Source organism: Artibeus jamaicensis, unplaced genomic scaffold, assembly GCF_021234435.1.
Source record: "Artibeus jamaicensis isolate MK-2021 breed Jamaican fruit bat unplaced genomic scaffold, CSHL_Jam_final contig_465, whole genome shotgun sequence".
Classification (NCBI taxonomy): Eukaryota; Metazoa; Chordata; class Mammalia; order Chiroptera; family Phyllostomidae; genus Artibeus; species Artibeus jamaicensis.
In genome coordinates this window covers 13533003-13557527 of record NW_026521843.1, presented here as the reverse complement: position 1 = coordinate 13557527, position 24525 = coordinate 13533003, and the positions used below count along the sequence as shown (strand labels likewise).

Below are 24525 nucleotides of genomic sequence, written 5' to 3'. Positions count from 1 at the left end.
TGTTCAGGTACATGGGTCTTGCATGTAAGTGTTTTGGCAACTCCATTTCCTATACTTGCTCTTAACACCCCCCTGTCTATTCTGTAACCACCACTTTGTACTTCTGAATCCCTTCACCTTTTCCCCGATTCCCCCACACACCCCCTCCCCACTAGTTACTATCCCAATGATCTCCTTATTTACGATTCTGTTTCTTTTCTGCTTGTTTGCTTAGTTTTTTTTAGATTTAATTGTTGATATATATGTATTTATTGCCATTTTATTCTTTTCACAGTTTCAATCTTTTTCTTAAATAAGTCTCTTTAACATTTCATATAATAATGGCTTGGTGATGATGAACTCCTTTAGTTTTACCTTGTCTGGGAAGCACTTCATCTGCCCTTCCATTCTAAATGATAGCTTTGCTGGATAGAGTAATCTTGGATGTAGGTCCTTGCTTTTCATCACTTTGAATACCTCTTGCCAGCCCCTTCTAGCCTGTAAGGTTTCTTGTGAGAAATCCGCTGACAGCCTTATGGGAACTCTTTTGTAGGTGACTGTTCCCTTATCTCTTGCTGCTTTTAAGATTCTCTCTTTATCTTTAACTTTTGGCATTTTAACTAGGATATGTCTTGGAGTGGTCTTCTTTGCATCCATTTTGTTTGGGACTCTTCATGCTTCCCAGACTTGTATGTCTATTTCCTTCACCAAATTAGGGAAGTTTTATTATTTTTTCAAATAGGTTTCCAATTTCTTGCTCTTTCTCTTCTCCTTCTGGTACCCTTATGATGTGAATGTTGAAATGCTTTAAGTTGTCCCAGAGGCTCCTTACACTGTTTTCTATTTTTTGGATTCTTTTTTCTTCTTGCCGTACTGATTGGATGTCTTTTTCTTCCCTATGTTCCAAATCATTGATTTGATTCTTGGCTTCATCCACTCTGCTATTGATCCCCTGTAAATTGTTCTTATTTCAGTTAGTATATCCTTCATTTCTGCCTGGGTCTTTTTTATGCCGTTGAAGTACCCACTGAGTTCCTTGAGCATCCTGATAACTAGTGTTTTGAACTCTGCATCTGATGGGTTGCTTATCTCTATTTTGTTTAGTTCTTTTTCTGAAGTTTTGTTCTGTTCTTTCATTTGGGCCGTTTCTTTGTCTCCTCATTTTGGCAGCCTCCCTGTGTTTGTTTCTGTGTTTTAGGTAGAGCTGCTTTGACTCCATGTCTTGGTAGTGTGGCGTAATGTAGTAGGTGTCCTGTAGGTCCAGTGGCACAGCCTCCCTATCACCCAAGCTGGGTACTCGAGGTGTGTCCTTCGTGTGGGTTGAGTACTCCCTCCTCTTGCAGATGAGTCTTGGTTGCTGTTGGCAGGTCAATGGGAATGGTTTACCCAGTCGACAGCTGGTAGGACTGGCTGTGACCCCTGGCCAGCAACACCTTCCTCCGTGGCTTGTGAAGGTGGTTGGGTGGTATTCGGGCGTGGTTTGTAACTGTCTGCTGGGTGCACAGGCTCTGGGGTTTCCCGAGTGGTATAAGCCAAGGTCAGCCTCCACCTGTCTTCTGTCTGGGACCCCTCGGCATAAGGTGCGATGGGATCTGCAGATGGCTGCCGCTAGTGCCGGACACAGGGCCACTCAGCAAGTGGTATGGGGCTGGGCTTGGCTTTGGCTTGTTTGAGTGGGTTCAGAAAGGTCTGGAGCCTGTTCCTAGCCCAGCCCTTCCTACAGAAAAGCCACTGTTACCGAGGTGGGAGGGTTGCTTGTGTGGGCTGGTAAGTGGGATGGGGCGGACCCTTAGGTAATCTTCGGGGCAGGACTTACTATGTGAGCCGCCAGGTCGATGGAGATTCTGCTATGGTGCTGCTGCACTGCACTGTGGCTCTGTGTGGGGGAGGGCTCAGAAAAGGTGCCATGGCCACTGTCTGCAGTTCTGCTGGCAGGAGGCTGTACCCCAGCTCTCCCCCCGATGCCAGACATTTTGGTTCCTCTCTGTGTGCCACTGGTGCCCTTTAAGCTGCTGCCCCACTGCTGGAGCCCAGAGGGAGTGAGTCTGAGTAAGTCCATGTGCAGTGTGAGGCCCTTTAAGAGGCGAGGCCTGAGAACCCTGCAGTTCTACCACGCCAACCCTTGCTGGGTTTTGCAGCCAGAACTTATGGGGACTTATCTTCCTGGCACTGGAACCCTGGGCTGGGTGGTCTGTTGTGGAGTTGAGACCCACACTCCTGAGGCATCCCTCTGTTTTACATCCACCACATGTGGGTTTGGAACCAGACGGTTCTGTGTCTCCGCCCCTCTGTCCCTCCTGTCCGTCTGGGTGGATGTGGTTTCTTTAATTCCTTACAGCTCGATTTTCTGATGGTTCTGAGTGATGGTTGTTCTGTATTTTAGGTGTAATTTGTCTGTGGTTCTGTGAAGAGGCCACGTGTACCTGCACCTCCGTCTTGACGTCAGCTGGGGTTTTGATTAGATCGTATGTCTTTGTTCAGGCCTTTAAAAATTCATTTCACCAATATTTCCCAGTTTTGGTACAGATCCTATAGATATTTTGTTAGTGCATGCCTAACTATCTTATTTTGGTTAGAGGTATTATTATAAATGCCATGTAAAATCACTCAGTTTCCAATTGTGCAGCGCTGCTATGTAGAACTGTGGTTGAACTCTGTGTTTTGAGCCTCTGTCACTTTGTTAAACTTAGTTTTTAATCCCAGCAGCTCTGTTGTGTATTCCTTTGTTTTTTTTTTTTAAGTACAAAGATAATCATGTCGCCTGCAAATAGGGATAGCCTTCTTTCTTCCTTTCCAGTGTTTGGCGTCTGTTTCTTTTCTTGACTTAGTTCATCGGCGAAGACATCCCGCACGGTGCCGATTAGAACTGGTGAGCGTGGACGTCTGCGCCTTGTGCCCAGTCTCGGGGAGGCGTTTGGTGGTTCACCGTCAAGTGTGACGGTAGCTGCAGGTGTGTGCAGATGCCCTTCCTCAGGTGGACAAAGCTGTCGTTTCTCGTTTGCTGAGAGTTTATCATTACGAGTGGACGTTGTATTTTCATCCAGTGCCCTTTCTGCATCTGATATGGTCGTGTGTCTTTTCTTTAGATTGTTAATATGTTGGAGTATGCTGATTAATTATCACATGTTGAATTGCCTTGCATTCCTTTGATAAAACTCAGTCTTTTCTGTTTTTTTTTAATATCTAAATTCAGTTTATTATATTTTCTTGAGGATTTTGTTGTTGAGGATTTTTGTGTCCCTGTTCATGTTACTTGTTTTTGACTGTGTCTAGTTTGGGGATCAGGATATTACTGGCCTTTTAGCATGAATTGAGAGGTGTTCTTTTGTATTTTTTGATCCAGATGGTGTGGACTTTGTATCGTTTCTTCTGACATCTTTTCTGTTGCTGCTCCTTCATGGTAATGTTTCGGGTCCCCCTGTGGAGTTACTTCCCTTCTTTTGAAGAACCTGCCTCAGCAGCTCCTTTAGAGCCAGTGTGCTGGCTAGTTTTCTCAGCTTTCTTTCCTTTCTGAAGGGTGTCTTTCCTCAGCCTCCAATTCTGGGTTGACAGCTATTTGGCATTTTCAGAACGATATTCCACTACCCTGGTTGGTGTAGCTCAGTGGATTGAGCATGGGCTGTGAACCAAAGGGTTGCTGGTTTGATTCCCAGTTGGGGCACATGCCTGAATTGCAGGCCGGGTCCCCAGTGGGGGCCACATGGGAGGCAGCCACACAGTGATGTTTCTCTCCCTCTCTTTCTCCCTCCCTTCCCCTCTCTCTAAAAGTAAATAAATAAAAAACAAAACGATATTCCACTGTCTTCTGGCGCCCATAGATTTTGACGAGAGATCCACAGTGATGTATGTCATTCCCTCTCAGAGGGGCCGTAGACTGTGGTGTGTGGGCTGGCTGCCTGCTTATTTCTGAGTGAATGGTAACAGTGCGCACCCAGCTGTCTACACACTGTCTACGGCTGTGCTCGTGCTGCGTGGCAGAGCTGAGCAGTTGTGACCGAGATCGTAGGTCCTGCAAACCCAGAATGTTTACTGTTTGGGCCTTTACAAAAATTGTTCATCCCGGCCCTAAGGGTGATGCATTCTTTTATTCTGGCTGGTTTTAGTCATTTTTCTTTGCCTTTACTTTTCAGCACTTTGATTATGATGTGTCCATTTAGATGTTTGTGTGTGTGTTTGTTTTAGCTTTAACTTGTTTGAGGTTTGCTCTCTTTCTTAAATCTGTAGGTATATGCCCTTCACCGAATTGGCAAGTTTTCAGCCATAGCGTCTTCATGCGTTGTTCAGGGGCGCCCAGAAGCACGTTCTGTCTTCTTTTCCTGGGTGGCATTAGACCTTTCGTTTTTGCCCGCCAGCTCTCTGAGGCTGTATTTGTTGCTCTTTTTAAAACCTTTTTGTGTTGTTCAGATTGGGTAGTTTCTGTGTGGTCTCTTGTCGGGCCATTGCCTCTTTCCCTTGTCACCTTTGCTCTGTGCTGTGTCTCTGCAGTGAATCCCCCCCCTTGGTTACTACGTCTTTCAGTTCTAATGTTTTTATTTGGTTCTTCTTTACGTCTTTTGTTTCTGTGCGGACACTTACCATTTTAACTTTTGTTGCAAGAGTGTTTGTGATGGTTTATTCGGGCGTTTTGGGGGTGGCAGCTTTAGCGTCTGTCACGTCACCCCGCGTCTGTGTCATCTTGTCATCGTCATCTATCGCTTATCTTTCCCTTGCAAGTTAAGGTTTTCATGGTTCTTTGTCTACCAAACAATTTTATGTTGTTTTCTGGGCATTTTGAACATGATAAGACTTTGAGTCTTCTTTAAAAATTTTATGGATAATGCTGATGTCTCTGTTCGAGGGCGTACTTGACCTGGTTCAGTTTAGTCTGCACAGGTTTCTGTCTCTCTGCTGTTGGCTGTGGTTCTGATGTCAGTTTAGTTTTCAATTCCGTGTCACGCGTATGCCACCCATTGGTCTGGGCTTGGGTAGAGGTCTTTCTCTACGCCTAGTTTTCAGAGTTGTTGGTGTGCTAGTTCAGATCAGAGCCCGGGACGTGCAGGTTGGAGAGGATCCCAGTATTTCATAAACAGTTACATGGGGTTGCTTTCCCAAGCTTCTGCTTGGTTAGCACCCGGGGACTTGCTGGCTACTCTGGGCTCCCCTTTTCTGTCTGTTGGCCAGAAACTGCCCACTCCTGCAGCTGCACCGCACAGCAGAGGAGAGGGAGCGAGAGAAATAAACATTTCCGTGAGGTCCTGCTTGGAGCTGCAGCTACGGGACAGAGAGGAGGGCGGCTTTTCCCCCCCGCGTGTGTGAGCCCTGCAGTTTCCCCGCCAGTGGCTTTGGCTGCTGCTGTCACCGCCCCCACTGCAGGACTGCCTGCTGGCCAGGGTGGGAGGAAGTGAATGAAAGGGGAAGAGAAAGAAAAAGACCTGGGAAATGTCTCTCATTCTCTCTGGGCTTTAGTTCTTTTCTTCGAGCTAGAACTAGAGTGTTCTGTGGATTTCTCTGTGTTTACATCACAGTGTTTGCTTTGGGGTTTTGTGCTGGGTCGAGGTCAAGCCGGGTCATTCATACAGGAGGGAAGAATGGTAAACTCACCATCTGTTCCGTGGTATTTTGAATTCTGTATTCTCCCTTGATCCACCTGCTGATATTTACTTTTCACGGAGTGCGAGATAGCTGCAGCGCACGTCTGTTTGTGGTTGTATTCAGTGGGAGAGAGAGGTTGGTGTGTGCACACTCCATTTTACCAGGATCCAGAACTTACAGGCCTGGGCTTCTGCCTCGTATGTGGGTCCCCAGCTGCAATTGCTTGTTGGTCCCTTTGGAAGGCGAATTATTTCCCAGGTGTTGCTTACGGAGTGTTTGGTCCACTGAAGGTCATTCTCCAGAGGAATTCCTCTGCAGCAGGTGAGCTGCCAGGCAATATCGGGCCAGGGCACGAACAGCATCTGCGGCGTTGTAATGCTGTTTCCGTGCCTTTAAAAAAGTATTTTATTTATTTATTTTTAGGGAGAGGGGAAGGGGGAGAGAAAGGGAGGGAGAGAAACGTCGATGTGAGAAACATCGGTTGCCTTTCACACGTACTCAAACCAGGGACTGCACCTTCAACCCAGGCATGTGCCCTGACCAGGAATGGAACTGGCAACCCTTCACTTTGGGGAATGATGCCCAACCAGCTGAGCTATACCAGTCGGGGCTCCTTACTTGCCTTTTGACTTACATACGTTGCACATACTCGTCTCGTTCTTTTCAGCACCTGTGGACTATACTATTTTGTTATATGGCCGTCCCGTAAGTTATGTAAGCAGTTTTACACTGTTTCTTTTCCTTCCTCCCCCTCTCTCCTTCCCTTGCTTCTCTTTTCTTTTTAAACAAATAAACAAACGTGTTTACTAGGCCAAAGGAGTACGCATTTGAAATTTTGGTCGATATTGCCAGATTGCCATTCAGAACACATGTGTCGATATGTGCGTACTCACTAGCAGTCTGTACGAGCACGTTCCCCATCCTCTCCAAGGAGCCATATTTAGACACTTTGAAACTCTTAAGTACAAAATCAAACACATTCAACTTTCTATAAACTGTCAGGCAACACAGTGACAAAATAAAATTTGAGGGGGGAAAACCACACCTTACAAATGTATTTTCATTTTCAAATTTATTTCTAATCTTTATTCATGTACATATATGATGGCTAAATAATTTCCACAACGTGAATACAGTATTTTAATTTTGTTGACATCATATGCAGGTTGGTATGTGGTTTACATTTTGTAATTATTTTCTAAAGAACCTGTCGTGACTAGCCTTATCCAGTAGCTCTGAATTTTGAGACTTTTCTATAGTATGAACAATTTTCCAAACTATTAAGAAAGTAGTTCCATGAATATGATTTCCTAAAGCAATTGAAACATTAGAAACATTGTTTCTGAAACATTAATATTCAATCCTTGTAGTAGTGTATCTGCTTATCTTCTATGTGCCCGAGTCTAATTTCCTTTGGGAGTTAGTTTCCCAGTGAGTACCTGGGAAATGCAATGTAGATGAAAATTCCTTTTGAAATTTTTCAGGAGCGATACCCTAGTGGGGACAGACGTATATAAGTGGTTCGACGTCTGGCACAGCTAGTTTTTCCTTCATGTTGGAATTGGCTGCTTTTTCTTTAGTTGAATGATGATTTTGAGAGAGAGAAGAAGGGATAGAAAAGAGGATACTCTGTGTGAGAGAACTGAGACCGCGGGGAGCCGCAGATCACAGGCAGCAAACACGAGGCCCGCAGGCGGAATCCGGCCCGGCATAGGAACCGGTTCAGACTGCGTAGGCCTGACGCTCTCTGTTGCCACTGCTCAGCTCTGCCGCTGTGGCAGGGGCACATCCACAGTGGCAGGTGAAGGAGCAGGTGTGGCCGTGTGCCAGCAGAACTGTATTTGCAAAAGCGGGTGGCAGGCTGGATCAGGCCCTGGGAGCGCGGTTTCCCTAGTTTGTCTGCCCTGCCTGCTGTACTCTCCTGTCCCCAGGGCCGTCGTCATCGTACGGGTGACGTGTGTGCCCTGAGTGTGCCCTGAGTGGCCCAGCCGTGCTAGTGGTTGGGTGGTCATCTAGATGATCCAGAATATGGTTGCATTAATTTTTTCAAAATTGAGCTGGAAATAAAGATAAAATTTTAAAAGTCATCATGAAGAATTTAGGGGTCTCCAGGGAGTCTTAGACCCTACTTTGAGAAAAAGGGGTGTAAAGAAATAGCAAAAGTAGAAAAAAGGATACAATAAATGAGGTATAAAGAACATTAGGATATTTTCTGTTTTAATCTGTGTGTAATACTTAAACACTGTATTATTTAATGGGAGACAAGGATTGGGGTAGAGGGAGCAAGCTTTTGAATATTTTTTCTTTGTAATTACAGACTACCTGTATCAACTCCTGTTTTTACTTAGGGCCTAGATTTCATTAGTTTTTTTTTCTTAATGTTGGTTGCATTTTGTTCGCCTTACTTTCTTTTGTTCACAATTCTTTCCTCTTGTGGCCAATTGTTAAGTAACTGTCATGTGTGTTGCAGTCTTTTTGGTAACATTTCAATGATGTAGGAAAGGACCAGTCTTAATTATCAAAATATTATTGCAGAGTGAATAGTTAAGGAATATATTTACATTTTTAATTTCCTTTAGGATATAGTTATAACTAAACTTTCTCCAGGCACCTTACTTTAATAGATATGTGATTTGCATGATCATCATTTACTTAATTTGTGATTCCAACATATGTGAGAATGATTTACGACAGTGGAATCTGCTTAGGGAAATTATTTGGCTTATGCTATTTGTCTAGGTATTTTTCTTCATAGAATAAGGCAAAGTTCAGCTAAAGTCACAAATTTTGTATCAACAGGGTCCAAGCAATGTGCTATTTTTGTTCTAGCTTTTTAGGCCTAGATACTTGAAAATATGCATCTAAAAGCAATAATAATGGAAGAGGTTTAATGAAAGAGTTGAGATGCTGCTCTACCACTTCTGAGGTGTGGGCTCTTGAGCAAGTTAGTGGTTCTCTCTAGGCATCAGTTTCCTAATCTATAAAATGGGGACAATAACAAAAACATAATAATAGCAGCACCCAGGGTCGACGGGAGGGTTAAATGAGGTAGTGCATGAAGAGCGTTCTGACAAAGTCACTGACGTAGCTTAAGTCTGACGCCGTAAACTGCTGTTACCATGTGATAGAAAGTTACATTTAGGAGTTCTTCCAGTGTGGGGAGGAATACCTACATTTGTTTAATATAAAAATTGATATTATTTATCTGTCCTTCCATTCTAAATGAAAGTTTTGCTGGGTAGAGCAATCTTGGTTGTAGATCTTTGGTTTTCATGACTTGGAATACCTCTGTCCAGCCCCTTCTTGCCTGTAAGGTCTCTTTTGAGAAATCAGCTGACAGTCTGATGGGAACTCCTTTGTAGGTGACTGTCCCCTTAGCTCTTGCTGCTTCTAGGATTCTCTCCTTCATTTTAATCTTGGCTAATGTAATTATGATGTGCCTTGGTGTGTTCCTTCTTGGGTCCAACTTCTTTGGGACTCTCTGAGCTTCCTGGATTTCTCGGAAGTCTATTTCCTTTGCCATCTTGGGGAAATTCTCCTTTATTATTTGTTCAAATAATTTTTCAACTGGTGGTTGTGCCTTTCCCCCTTCTGGTACCCCTATAATTCGGATGTTGGAACGTTTAAAGATGTCCTGGAGGTTCCTAAGCTTCTCCTCATTTTTCTGAATTCTTATTTCTTCATTCCTTTCTGTTTGATCATTTTTTTCTTCCGTCTGGTCCTCTCCCTTGATTTGAGTCCCAATTTTCTTTCCATTACTATTGGTATCTTTTGTATCAGCATTCATTTCAATTAATTTAGCTTCCATATGTTTCTCTAATTTGTGACTAAAATCCACCAGTTCTGTAAGGATCTTTATAACCAGTGTTTTGAACTGTGCATCTGAAAGACTGGCTATTTCTTCATCACTTAGGTCTATCGGTTCTGGGGCTCTGAGTTGTTCTAGAGCCATTTTTGGTTTATTCGTGCTGTTAAGTGAGTGGAGCGAAGCCTTAGTTGTTTACCAGGACGGGGCGACAGGACAGATAAAGTGCTTCTCAGATAAGACCAAATTCAAGGAGTTCATCATCACCAAGCCCTTACTATATGAAATGTTAAAGGGACTTACCTAAGAAAAAGAAGATAAAAAAGATGAACAGTGAAAGGACAGCAAACTCACAGTTATTAAGAACCACACCTAAAACAAAAGCAAACTAAGAGGATAGCTAGATCAGGAGCAGAACCATAGAAATGAAGATCACATGGAGGGTTAGCAACAGGGGAGTGGGAGGAGGGGAAGGGGGGGAGAAGGTACAGAAAATAGGTAGCATAGACGGTAGATAGAAAATAGATAGGGGGGAGGGTAAGAATAGTAGGGGAAATACAGAATCTAAAGAATTTGAGACACATGTTCATGAACTAAAGGGGGAAATGGTGGGGGAGGGGTATGCAGGGTGGAGGGGAAGGGAGGGGGGAATAGAGCAAATGTAATGGCATAATCAATAAAAAATAAAAAAATAAAAAATAAAAATTGATATTATTTATATATTTATGTGTAAACTCATTATTTTATGTCCTTTACTATAACAGCTTTTCATTATCATTACTTTCTAAATTACACTTAGTACCTTACTTACCTGTGTAAAACAGCAGGGGCACGGGAGACTGCCTTGGCTAATCTAGGACTCTGCAGAGAAAACAATCAAAGTTAGAAGTAAGGCAGCCTGTATTTTCAGCACAAGAGGTGTGTACGAGCTCACTTGAGATTGACTTTTAATATTTTAGAAGGTATCAAACAGTGGGAAAAGGGTTCATCTCTCTGGTATCAGGCTTCCACTTTATTTGGACTGATACCCTCTTAGTATGTGCATATACAGCCTGGTTCCTGTGCTTCTCCTTCACAATAGAGTGCTGAGCGCTTGGTTGTCAAAGTACACAGCGGTTCACTGTGTCTCTCTCTGTCTCTAGGATGATTGAGGAGAGTGGGAATAAGCGGAAGACCATGGCGGAGAAGAGGCAGCTGTTCATAGAAATGCGTAAGTCTTGAGTGCTTCTGGAGTCCTTGTTTACATGTGTGGGAGTAGTTTTTTTTTCTCCCGATGAAGTCACACAAGTTTTTAGTTACAAGCTTTTGAATGGGAAGAATGAGAGTTAATGAGTCACGGAGTTGGAGGACCCCCAAGCCAGAGCATATTATTTCAATTGAACTGACTTGAACTACTCCCCTCAGCAAGGCCAAAAATAGTACAGCAGAAGTGTCCCCTAGAGTGTCTGTCAGATCAAGGCACGCCAGTCAACGCAGACCTCTTGCTGCAGCTCCACCGTTACCGTGGGCTTGCACGTGCTGATACATAATTAACGTGCCACATAAGGTCCCCGACACTGGATACAAATTCTGGCTAGAGAAGACTGTTAGGACAACATTTAGAGCGGGGGGTGGGGTATTAATATAGTATGAAGGCGTACTCAGTATATTACTTTACTATACAACTTGAATTCTGTTTAAAAAGTACATTGTTATGTAAAACTGAACAAAGAAAAGAAGATGGCTGCGAGGAGGTCCTGTTATTTGAAGGATTGTTTTGCTTTGTGACTTCTTGTCTGCCTGGCTGAGGCCAGTGCACTCGTTTGCCAGACCTCAGAGTCCTCTCCTGAAATGGGGCTGCTGGTCTGGGCCAGTGACTAAACCCTTTGAAAAGCGTTTGACAGTTACACAGTCGGGGCTGGATTGGGGGCGGCAGGAGCCCAGGCGGGATGGCCCCCGAGGTCCTTTCTCAGAGGGAGGGCCAGTGTGGGTTCCCAGGGGGAGCATCCGGGAGAGGAAGAGCAGGGGCAAGCGGACCACCTTTCGTCACCTGTCTTCAGAAGTCAGGCAGTGTCCCTTCTGCCACCTTCCATTCATTAAGGCCGTATAAAATACTGGCCTGGAAATTCCATTATGGCCAGTTTTTGAAAAGTACAGGCTGCCACGGATCCGGAAGGGGCCGCAGAGATCAGCTGGTCCAGGTCCCTCGTTCTACAGAGGAGGACACTGAGGCTGAGAAGAGGCACGTGACGGGGCCACGGTCAGGTTCTGCGGTTGGCGGTCAGGCTGGGGCTGGAATTGACGTCCCCGACTCTGGGCTACAGTCTTCCCTGCTACGCGACTTCATCCCCCCTTCCCACAACACACAGTTAACGCAGATCATGAGTGTTCCTCCCCTCGGAGCTTGCCGAGGCCAGTGGACTGGATACTGTCGGCGGACGTGCCAGCAGAGTGCCTGGCGTGGAGTGGGCACGCAGGGAACGGGCCTGGTCAACCCTTCCTCCCGCCTGCGGTCTTACCAGAAGGTTTAGCTGACAAGTTCCACATGCACTGTGCCAACACAACGGCATAGAGTCTCTTCCCAGCATGTAGAAATGAAACAGTAAGTCCAGTTGAACATGTTTTATTTGCCCCGCTTTCAGGTGCTCAGAATTTTGATGTCATAAGACTATCAACGTACAGAACAGCATGCAAATTACGCTTCGTCCAGAAACGCTGCAACCGTAAGTCATTTCTGTGAGGGCTGCACAGAGCTCTCAGTCATGTGAGGTAGAGGACTTTCATGTCTCTTAGTTGTGTTGTGACTTCTATGGAATTATTTTTGTCCGAAGTGCGTAGCAGAATGTAAGCTGTGCAGTGGGAGGAACGAGGCACTTTGCGTGTCCCTCGGAACATTTCCCCAGCTCCACGTGTGCTAGTGGCGCGACCGGCACGTTATTCGTGCTCTTCAAACGGGAGGATGGGTTTCTCCTCGTCACGTTCTGATGGAGCGTTTTGTGCAGGGCTAATAGAATGTATCAGCTTCTGAGGGAAAAGAAAAATATTAATATTTTGATAAGATGTAATAAGAATTAACTTTCCTGATTAAACTTAACACGAATCAGCCTTTTCTATAGGCAATTGCTAGCACAATTGCTACTTATAAAATAAGTAAATAAAGTATATGTAAACATATACGTGTAATATGTGTAAAAATCTTTCTTGATATCTGTGAAGGTGAACTAACTTATGGCAGAATCATTGCACTTTTCTCATACGTGTGTGTGCATGTGTGTGTGTCTGCATTAATGAAAAACTGTTTTGTGCAATGGAATGAACATTGAATGGGGAAGAACCTTGGTTTTGGTCCTGGTTTTGCTGTTTATCATAAACCTGTGCCTTGCGCAAGTCACTCTCATAGCTAAATACTTTAATCCTACTTTAAGTCTTACTCAGAAATCCTAGCTTAACATTCTCTTTGAGGAATGTACCATTCCATCCTAGACTGAAGTCAGGTTTATTTCCTGGTGTTTCAAAGTATCGTTTTTCAAATTATGGGTTGTAACCCATTAATAGTTTATGGAATCGTTTTGGTGGCCCTAGACCTAATTTAAAGCATGTAATAGAGAAAAGAAGGAAAAATAAAAATCAGAACACAGCTTATGTGGTCAATCTGAAAAGTATTTTGTGAAATTTGTTTTTTACTATATATCTAGGATCTAGGGGTATGTGCGTGTGTGCGCGTGTGTGTGTGTGAGAGAGATGTGATTTAAATATAATTTTGTGGGTTGTGGTCAAGAACTTTGAAAACCACTGCTCTAAAGAACCTACTATCTTTATAATTCTTCCTGTAATTACTCTTGGGAAATGGTAGTCTGTGTGTGGAGTGTCGAGAGTCTGAACCAGGCCAGTGGTACTCATAGAAGATGCATTGTTTAGAAGTTTTATTTCGTCACGTATGATTCTCAACCCACATGAAGAGGATTTCTGTGGGTCTACAGCACCCATAGGGGTCAAGCTTCAGTTTTTTCTACATGTGTTCTGTTCTCCCGCTACTGTTGATTCAGAAGACCATTTTTCTCCATTACTAAGCAATCTTTTCTTCACTCCTTTTGGAGAAATGTACAAGAAGGTTCAAGCAGTGTCTGTATATGAGAAGATCTGCTTTTGGACTCTCACGTTCCACCGTCTGTCTGTCTGTCTGTCCTATACCAACAACCACTGTCACAACTTTATAGTGAGTGTTGATATCAGGTGGAGGAGGTCTTCCTACTTAGTTCTGTTCTTCTTTTTAAGGTTGGGGCATTCTTGGCCTTTTTACATTTGTTTACATATGTAGTGTAGATTCTGCTTGTCAATTTCTACTAAGAACACACTCACAAAATAAAACAAAGAACCTTGCTGGGATATTTACCGTCTGCATCTCTTTTTGTGAGTGTAATTAACATACAGCAAAACGCATCCTTTGAATGTCAGCCTGGTGGGGTTTCGTTGCAACTACACTGAACCCGTAAATCAAGTTCAGAGAGTTGGCATATTTCCCACGTTTCCTGTGTCTAGGTTTCCTCTTGGGAACATGGTGAAACTCTCCGTTAATTTAGGTCTTTATTTCTGCCAGTCGTATTCATAGATTTTTTTTTTGTAGAGGTGTTGCACATTCTTCACTGGATTTATTTCTAAGTCTTTGATGACTTATGATGCTTTTAAATTACACTGTCTGATACATAGAAATACAGTTACTTTTAAATCAGTCTATGTTTAGCAGTCATTCTAGACTCCAATATTAAATTTAGTAATTTATCCATAGAATTGTTATGATTTTATGTGTGTATAGTTTACTCCTTTCTGAATAATGACATTTATATTTCTTCATTTTTAATACTTATATCAATAATTATTGCAAAATTGTATCATTAGGACCTGAAGTACAATAGAAATGGTGACAGTGAGCATTTCTTGTCTCATTCCCAGTATCAGAGGGGAGGCTTTCAGCATTTTACTCTCAAGTAGTATGTTTCAGTTAGTTTTTTGTAGATACCTTAATTATATTAAGGAAGTTCTCTGATGTGTTTCTTCATTTCTATAGGTAAAATTCATTTAAAAAGTTACTGTTTTGATAATGATTTTTAACTTAATTTCATTTTGTTCAGTGAGCATGATTCATGTGATTTTAATTCTTTGAAAATCGTTGAGATTAGCTTTATGACTCAATTAAGGTCAATTTTCTAATCATTGGGGGCAGTATTTCATATAATGTTCATTATGCCTTTTTTGTTCATTATAAAGTTTAATTTTCTATCCGTACTTATTTTTTGTATGTTGGCTTCTCATTTACTAAGAAACATGTGTTAATACCTCCCCCAAAGCTTGTGATTTTTGTCTCTTTGATGTTTAGTTGAATTTTACATTATATATTTTTGAGGCTATTGGAGAGGAGACTGTACTTCACCGCTGCCCTCTCAGGGTCTCTGGTTGGGCCTGAGAATTAAACTGATATAAGACAGATCACAGAAGAAAAGCATACAGATTTTTACAATACACGGGAGTCCCCATAGGAAAATGAAGACCCAAAGAGTGACTAGGTCCAAGTGCTTATATGTGGGGGAGCTCCGTCCGCAGGGCTCCCCTAGCCACCACGGATGAGAGTAAGTTCCCCAAGACACGATCTGCTTGGGGAGGAAGGGTGGCCGATCTCTCAAAGGAGAAGGGCCAAGAGCCTTTTCCTCAATGGGCTTTTATTGGGTTCATTTTGCACAGGGATACCGGTAACACTCATTAATCATTGTCAGGCAGTAAGGATCAAACAATAGATAACAAAGAACTCTGAGGGCCTATTTTGGGTCAGGGTCAGATAGCTAAAGAGCTATAAAACTTTGAGGAACAAACTCACTTCTTGCTTGGACCCTTATTTAATTGAGAGCATTCTAAACAAATCAAGTTTCACAGGATTTTACATACTCTTAGGCCTGATTGCATAGGGAACCCGCCCTTTCCAGCACAGAGCGTACCTACCACCAGCATTGTTTTAGGCTTAAGGCATTGTCTTAGGCAGCCAAGAGATTAGGAGACTTCTTGCAGACAGAATGAGGACTCAGGCTATGTCATAGCTGAGGGGTGGGGGACCATCACCCCCTTTTGCTGTAGCCCCCCAAGTCCTTCTCTTGGGCCCCCATGTGATCGTGCCTGTTTTAGGTCATTCCCCCCTTGGGGAATCTTACCTGTCATTGGCTAACCAACCAAGCACTGGGGGCCAGTTATGGATGAATAAAAAGGAGCAGAAGCGGCGCCCCTGCCAGGGAGATAAGCTTTGTCTCCTTAGTGGCTTATGGTCTGAAGGTCGCTTTCTCAGCCTTAGCCATGGAGGGGTTTACAGCTTCTAAACAAGGCAGGGCGGTTCTCAACACTTATATATTAGGTTAAACAAACAGTAGCAATTTTGGAAAAGTAACTGAAAAATATATGGGGAGACTAAAGAAAGGTAAGAGTTGTTTTAACAAGTCTGTACAGGTTACTCTTGGCCTCCACTCGCTGTCTCTGTTGATCACACGTTTCAACACGTTTCAATTCCTATTCCTATCCCCCGGAATAGGAAAGGCATCTTTCACTTGGGGGTTTTATTTCCTGCTGTCAGTAAGGACAGGTGAGGGTCAGGACACCTCACCTTTGGCACCTGCTGTCCTTTAGCTCAAAGGAATCCTTGTGCCAAAGTGGCATGTTGGGGTGGCATATTCTGCCAGCCTTCGCGGATCTATTAAATGTAAATACATGTAAAGTTTGTTTGTCTTTCTGATGAATTAAAACTTCTAACCTGTTGACGGTTTGTTTGCTTTGTGTGGTAGTCCATCTTGTTGACATCTGGAACATGATCGAAGCCTTCCGAGACAATGGCCTTAACACACTGGACCCCAGCACCGAGATTAGCGTGTCCCGCCTCGAAACCGTCATCTCGTCCATCTACTACCAGCTGAACAAGCGCCTGCCCTCTCCTCACCAGATCAGTGTGGACCAGTCCATCAGCCTCCTCCTCAACTTTATGATCGCCGCGCACGACAGGCTAGTACCTTACGTGCTGCTGAACTCCAAGAGTGTTTGTCCCGTGATCGTTTTCCTTCCATACTTCCTTGCTTAAGGGATGTCCACTCAGAATCAGAGTTAGTGACGTGCTGTCCTGCAGCGTCTCACATACTAAGCCCTGTAACATTCGGAGAAGCACGCACTTGAGACACAGTGTTTGGTAAAGGTGTAGTTGTTTATTCAGTGAAACAAAGGCAAGTTATGCATTTGCTTATGAGGGTTTCTATTGGATTTTATTATTATTTCTTTTAAATTTTAATCCTCATCCAACGATACGTTTTTATTGATTTTAGTGAGAGAGAAAGGGTGGGGGAGACAGACAGACAGACAAACACATCAGTATGAGAAAGAAACATTGATTAGTTGCCTCCTGTATGTGCCCCAACTGGAGACTGAACCTATTATCTAGGTATGTGCCCTGACCAGGAATCGAACCCACAACCTTTTGGTGTGCAGGACAATGTTCCAATGAACTGAACCACCCAGCCAGGGCTCTGTTTGACTTTTAAAGCTAACTTCTCTTTCTTATTTACAACAGATGCCCCCGAACTATATAGTATCTCATTTTCTCTCTTTTTTTAAAAATATTTATTTATTTATCTTTAGAGGGGAAGGGAAGGAGAGAGAGGGAGAGAAATATCAATGTATGGTTGCCTCTCATGTGTTTCCTGCTGGGAACTGGCCTGCAACCCAGACATGTGCCCTGACTGGGAATTGAACCGTGATACTTTGGTCCGCAGGCCCGTGCTCAGTCCACTGAGCTACACCAGCCAGGGCTCATTTTCTCTTTATTTATGTTCAATGTCTTATTTTAATTTTTTTCAATGCAGAACGTTGTCTTATAACATTACAGTAATAGAAGAAGACTATTTAAATATTCTCTGAATTAAAACAGAAATGAGTCGTTCTCTTTGTATTTATGATTAAGTTGGTTATATAAAAAACAAACAAGAAATCATAAATGATAGAAACACAGAAGTTAATGGTCGTATTCCAGGAACTAAGAGTTCAGATTTCTGATCCCTGCTATTTTATCAACTATCTGATTTGGAAGAGTTAATTCTCTGCTTCATTTTCTCTCTTTTTTTTTTTTGTGGTTGTTCATACATTTGCTATTAGTTAAATTCTATAATATTGACAATTCTGTGAATTGATGGTAAAATCATACAAGTGTCAAAGCCAAGTTACAACATAGGTACTCATTAAATTTATAGCATTTTTATAAGATGTTATAAGTTAGATATTTTATTCACTTAAAAGACAACTATTTAAGGAAATTTGAATTTTTAAAGCAAGTGAGACATGAGAAATAAGTCCCAAAATTCTGGTACCATTTTTTAAAGCAATTTACATAGTAAAACTATAATTTTAATACTGTCCAAGGAATGATTCCTTTGATCCAAAAATCTTAGTAAAACTGTAGCTGAGCAAACCGCAGCTCGCTCGGCCTTGTGGCGCCTTGACACATGACCCAACAATTAGTGTTGAAGGAGACAGATTTTTATTAACAGGGTTTCAGCCTGGGCAGGGCTGGGGCTGAGAGCACTCCTGTCCCGCAAGAACTGGCTCTTCCCTTGCCCCTGCCCCCGCCCCCACTCCCACCCCGTGCCAGGCTGCAAGCCAAAACCTTGGCCTGAAGTTCCCCATATCCTTACATGTTCTTCAGCCAGCTGCACAAACAGGTCTCTGTCCTCCCTGGAAAGTATTCTTGTGGGTTTTAGAGCCTCCCTGTTCCCAAGACAGTGACTTTTCTGTACATCCTCCAGAGAAGTAGAAGTCTGCAACTCAGCATCCATCCCCCGTCACGCTTCTGCATCCCCAGTCACACTTCAGCCCCAAGCACCTCTTATGCATCCGCGCTTGGCTGGGCAGGTCCCTGCATCTCCATCCCCTCCTCCCCCTGCAGACCTCGTGGTGCGCTCCTGCGCCTCTGCCACTTACTCCTGACCTCTTGTTTTCGGGGTGGACTCTTTTCTCCACCCTTTCTGCCTGCCCTCATTTGAAAGCTTGGCCTAGAACTTCCTGCTTGACCTCATAACTGGCCCCTCCTATGATGTGTTAGTGTCTGCCATTTTTGCCAGATCCTATGTATCTTTTATCTTCTTTTGGTTGCCATCTTTAGTCAGGGCAAGAGTTCCCAGGGACATGGGGGCCCCTGGGGTAGGCATCGTCTCCCCTGGTTGTGTGAGGAGTCACTGTATGCTCTTCAAATAGGTACACCTGCACCCCGGGCCGCAGGCCTCTTCCCTTCAGGAAAGGCACAGCTGTCAACTTACCAGTGTTATGCAAAGTATCTTAAACCTATCATCCACTCCGCTCTCCCCCTAGTCAAGGGTTGTGGGGGTATGCTTTGCTATTTCAAGGGATCCCACCCTGCACCCCATTACAAAAACTGTTAATCTGCAGTGAGCAAGCAGCACCTTGCCACAACACTAACGCACTGAGTAAATCAGTTCAGGTTGCACAACAAAAATTAATTCAGGAAGGAAACAGTATTTTTTAAAGTCAGCAAAAAAAAGTCCTCTTACTGAATGATAAAGCAGAGACTATAAACTTTGAATCCCTGATTATATCAAGCAAGTTAAATACTGTGGCCATAGAAGGAAGAAAGAGTGAAGAGATAGCAGAAGGGAGAGGGGAGACCAAGGTCAGGAGCGGAAGGTACAGAGCTATCTCAGACATATTCAGAGCAAAGTAAAGATTCCTTTAGAGTAAAGATTCTTATACATCTAATTTATGATTGGTTTATATGAAAAATTCCTGTGTAGTTTGGGAATATGACTGTGAACTATTTTAAAACCTTGTTCTAACAGCTTCATTTGGATATACTTAAAATATTCCATTGTTCCCTCTTTATGCTGAATGCTAAAAACAAAGCAATATAAAAAAAGCAAAAACAAACCAGTTTACTTTAAATTCTGAATATGCCCAATTAGCATATAATAGAGTGGACATTGCTGAAAAAGGATAATATTAGATTGCCGTCTTATTCAGTAGTGATCTTTAAACAAAACTAAAATTTCCTGGGAGGCACGAACATGTCATGTATGGAAGGAAAGGGGCCAGGTGCGAAACCTGACAAGGTGGGGTGGGGGTGCTGCGTGGGGGCCTTCCACACTCAGAGACCTAAAGTAACCGCACAGGATGGTCTGAAATGGGGACTTTCTAACCAAAAGCAGCTCGTGATGGGTCGTCATGTCCCAGGCAGGTATTTTTCCCTGACAGAGGTCAATCTTCACCTTAACTGAGCCTGTTTTTTTTCACATTTACGATAACATACCTTTAGAATGTCCAATTGCCTTTTCCGGACCCCTCAAAGGACAGACACCGCACTGGGGGGAGACCGCAAGTCCCCTCACTGTGACTGTTTTCGTGTTCATTGTTGACTGTTACTGTCCTGGACCCACCTGTGTAAAAGGTGTGTCTATCATTTGACTTTTTATCCAGTCCCCGAGGTTCCTGCTGCCTCCCTGACCTGTCACCACTGGATTTCACGTAACCCATTTATGCCTCCTCTTTAGATTTTATTGGGTAAAGTGAGGTGCAAAACTGCCATTTTTCCAGACCATTTCTCAGCCCATTGAGCTTTTGCTTCCCGACAGTTGTCCTAAGTTTGGCTCACAAACGTTCTCTGCAGACTTGATCTTATGCTCACACGTGTGTTGATGTATAGCATTTCCTAATATCCCTACTTGTTCTTAGGTTGATTCAGGATGACAGGAAAAAGTCAGCCAAATAAAAATAGGAGACAGCTAGTGCTGGGTGGAGGAATTTGGTGCCCTCAACGGCAGCGCATTTTTGTAAGGATCTGACTCTTATAAGGATGGGGTTATAGCTCTTTTAGGAAATGTCCAGGCAGTGGTGGAGAACAAGTCAGGAGTTTTGAATGTTTTAAAAGCATGAAATCCTAAGGGGAAACCTAGTGCAAAATGGAGAAAAATGGCTGCTCTGGTGGGAGAGAGGAACCCACCTGCCCTCACAGGGCAGGGGCCCTGTTGGATGCCATTGTCCTGTGGATGTCAGGGTGTGCCGTGTCATGTGTCACCACCAAAACCGGCTCCCTGAGCCCCAGGCTAAGTGCTTGGTGGCAGAATTATTCAGGGAGCAGAAGTGAATGAACTTGAAATTCACCTATTCCTCTTCCCATCACTTACTGTGTATTTTGTAGCTTTTCTTTTCTCCCGAATGAAGTCGTGCATTTGTGCTGATTTTCAGAGAGTACTCTTCTCTACACCAGGGCCCTATGCAGACCTGTAAAGGGTTTGTTTGACCATTAGCTAATAATTCAGAAAATAAAAATACTTTTTGCTTATTATTTTAGCCTTATTGTTTCCTTCTTGGAAGCTTTTCTTTTTTTTTTTTTTAGGGGGCAAGGGGAATTCTCTTTCTAAGTGTGTTGCTTTTTCCTTGCTTTTGTTTTCCTCTGAAAGTGACAGATGGTGTCAGACTTCTGCAGTCCGTTCAATACTCACGTCCACATTAATCTGATCAGGACACCGTTTTCGTCACGTAACTTCCCACCCCAGAAACTTTCAGACTCCTGGTGGTTTGGAATGAAATTCGTACTCCTCAGTTAGAGCTAACAATATCAATTCATAATTCTCTGCTCACACCAAACTCTAATTAAGCTACTTGAGGCACTGCTCAGTTTTTCCAGTGTGACACGTTCATTTCCCCTGCACCCTGTCTGTGCTCCCCACTCCTCCGCCCACTGTGCTCCAGCTCTTCCCTCCGCTGTGGCCATCCTTATTCTCACCACCAACCCGCTTTCATCCCTTTGACGGTTTATAGTCTGTATCATTATTTTGACTTTCAATGATAGTGCTCTGAACTGCTTCCTAAGTGTGCGAATAAGATCAAAAGTCTTTGAGAGCAGAGATTTCCCCCCTTTTTTTATTTCTCAATTAATGCAGCATTGGATTCTTAATAAATATTTGTAAAGCTGAAATGAAAATTAGTAGGCAAAAATATAAAATTATCAGGCATTCTGATTATGATAAAATTGAATAGGATTTTTCATTGATTTTACTTGATTAAGCTATTTGATATTTGCCAAATGGATTCTTGATTTGTAGTTGATTGTTGCATAATCCATTCACTGTAAAGTTTTGTAAATTAAGGTTAATTGGAAAAATATGAGTTTGAAAATCAAAGAGAAATGCTTTTATTTTAGCTGCATGTGATTATTGGACTGGTAATGAATGGTGTTTCTAGAGAAGAAGTCTGTTTTCGAGGAAAAAGTACTAATTTATAATTGGCCGCATCCACAGTTATTTGCTAAAGATGTAGAAACAGCTTGTTTTCTTAAGTAAAAAATGTTCCCTATCGTTTTGTTTTCAAAATAATTAATTTGAAGAGCGAGCTCTCATTAGATAGTGCAGAGCTATAAACATCACCCAGCTCATGCATTACGCATGAAAAATACAGAGACACAAATTTGAGACTTTGTGCAACTGAAGTGAGCAGTCCCCATCCAAAGTGAGCAGGTGGGGACTGCAGAGGTTCTGGCGGTTCCTACCTGTAGGTTCCAACATACGCGTTCTTTCAGGGTGACTCACCGTCTGCTTAGCTTGGCCGAGCGGCAGCCCCGGTGTTTTCTCAGTCGTGGATAATAAGAACTCTTTCAGAAGTCGTGTGCGTGGTTTATTGTCAGACTGCGAAATGACAGGTCTGTGGGGATGAGTCAGGCAGGCATGTCTGAGAAAGAAGATGGTGGTCATTCTCTTCACGGAGGGAGAGCGCTCCTCGGAGGGACTCTGTGTGGGTGGGGCTGCTGTGATGAAACCAGATCTTTCCGAACCTTGTTTGCGGAGAATTGATTCTGGTACAAACCCGGGCTTCACCTTGGCATAGCTGAAGAGGCGGACCTGAGCGAGGTTGTATAGTATACCCCATCACGGGGGGCAGCTGACGCTTCACTTTTAAATGTTACTTGAGCAACGTGTGTGGATTAAATTCAGCTGTCTGGTGGGAAGGGTCAAGAATGAGTGTTTTTCAAGAAAAGAAGAATTAGGTAAAGGACACAATCATGGGGCATTAGACTGCTAAGTGACTGGTTTTTCCCTGTTGCCTCTAATCTAGAGGAAGAATGAAGGAGCTGTCACGAAACATTAGCAAAGCAAAAGGGACACTTTCCCTGACTTCCTCTGGGGCAGCTGGAGGGCGTTGTACTTCGGCAGAAAGTGACTTCAGGGTCAGAGCGAAGAGCTGAGAGCAAGGAGCCGGAAGGAGGGAGCTCAGTGTTTTTCTTTTTGGAGTAAAAATGTAAAAAGAAGTGTGATTTGAAGAAGTAAGAATTGTGAGAACACCCCTTCGATAATTTCATTTGGACAATTATTTCTTTATACTAAGTTGTACTTAGATTTTTATGTAATTATCTTTAGTAAGTACTCCTAAGTGTCTTTAAATATACCATTTATTAACTTGTTTATATTAATATTTTCTTTAGAAAGGCAAGTAAACCTTTTGATAGTTGAAACTGTGAACCTAAATTTGTAAATGATTGTAAGTGGGGAGGATTTGTAATTAAGACCTGAGCCCACTTTGCATACTTTAAACGGGTTCTTAAACATAAGGGCTCACTAAGCACCATTCCCAGTCTCGCCCCTCACATGCACTGTGATCCTTCATCTCAGATTCCTCTCCTGACCCCATACTTCAAACACCCTCAGCCTTATCCGAAGGCCCTCCATCCTGTTGAGTCGCGAGTTGTCATTTAGACGTGTGTCCCTTCAGCCTTGGTAAAGCGTGTGATGGTAACCATACGTACCAGGTGCAGCCCAGAGAGCGTATATAGTTAGAGAAAGAGCCAGGGTTTTCGGGAGGGAGATTATGTGTGGAGGCTGCTGTGTCTGTGTTATGAAGAGGAAAAACGGTTGGAAAGTAGGTCTGAGAGAGGGTGAGATAATTATTATGGGTAGTTATTAGTTGAGGAGTTGAGGCATAATTTTGCTAATGCATCTACAGAATACTTGATCCAAGACCAGACACCGAGACTAGTAATAACCCGAACTAGTAGACAAGGACACAGGTGTTTGAGTGCCAGTCCAGGCTGAATGAGAAGTTTATCTGTTATTCTGTTTTTGAATGTAAGACTTTCTGAATCTAGGACTATTATTTGCAACAGTTGAGTTACATACTATCTTGAATAAAGAATGGAAAATGTTGTAAATAGTAGTTTCTAAAAGATTTTGAAAATTAAGAAAAGGCGTTAAATGCTAACTGTTACAATAGTTTTTAGAAATAAAGATGTTATAGTGCCCATTGAGGCCTGTCGTACGGTGTTTTCTGATGGATACCGTGGGGTTAAGTCTTCCTTCAGGAATGGAGTTGGAGGTTGGGCCTGGCCGCCCTGCCAGTGGGGGGTGGGGGTGGGTGGGTGGGGGGGCCTGCCGCCCTCCTGTCTATTTGCCTGGATGACACCGGTTTCTTCTCTTCAGCAAAGACTAGCTCTTTGAAGGAAGAATGTGGGATTTGGAGGCACAGAGAGTTAAACAAACACAGGTTCATCCTCTTTAACCTTTTATCACATCCTTTGATCTATGGTTGCCTGTGAAATAGGAGCTAAAGTCTCAGTATTGCATTCACAGTTTTATGTTTGTAGTTCTCAGCTCTGGGTGCATATTAAAATAACACAAAGGACTTTTAAAAAGTGCTAAGAACAGGGTGGGATTTGGACACGTGAGTTGTATCTTTAGTATGTTCCCACACCTCACTGAGCTTTGCAAGGGTTGACAGCTCCGAGGATGTGCAGAGAATCACCTTGCTGACTTCCACACAAGTGTTCTGTTGCGAATTTGATGAGCTGGGGGAGCTTGGCAGTTTAACAGTATCACCTTTCATTTCATGAATGTGTCACGTCTATTTATGTCCTCTGTGATTTCTTTAATCAATGTTTTGGAGTTTTCCTTGTATTGATCTTGAACATTTTTTAAAACTTTTTATTGCCCTGGCTGGGTAGGTCAGTACATTGGAGCATTGTCCTGATGCTCCAGGTTTTTGGGTTTGATCCCTCATTGGGGCACATGCAAGAACTAACCAGTGAGTGTGTGTGTGGGCGCGGCAGCGAACCGATGTGTCTCTCTGTTTCCCCCTTCCTCTCACTCTCTAAAATCAGCACATTTTGTAAAAAGTTTTAA

At 43.2% G+C, this 24525-nt stretch overlaps 1 protein-coding gene across 7 annotated transcripts in view; it reads left to right on the top strand.

The window, feature by feature from the left end:
• Positions 1–24525, top strand: part of DTNB (dystrobrevin beta) — a 173683-nt gene that overhangs the window by 23510 nt on the left and 125648 nt on the right. For all 7 annotated transcript variants that reach the window (XM_053666874.1, XM_053666871.1, XM_053666872.1 and 4 more), the window contains 3 exons: positions 10498–10565; positions 11977–12057; positions 16153–16366. In XM_053666874.1, coding sequence (XP_053522849.1) covers positions 10499–10565; positions 11977–12057; positions 16153–16366 — 362 coding nt within the window. In that variant the 5' untranslated portion in view covers position 10498. Of the gene's footprint in view, positions 1–10497; positions 10566–11976; positions 12058–16152; positions 16367–24525 lie in introns of those variants that run through there.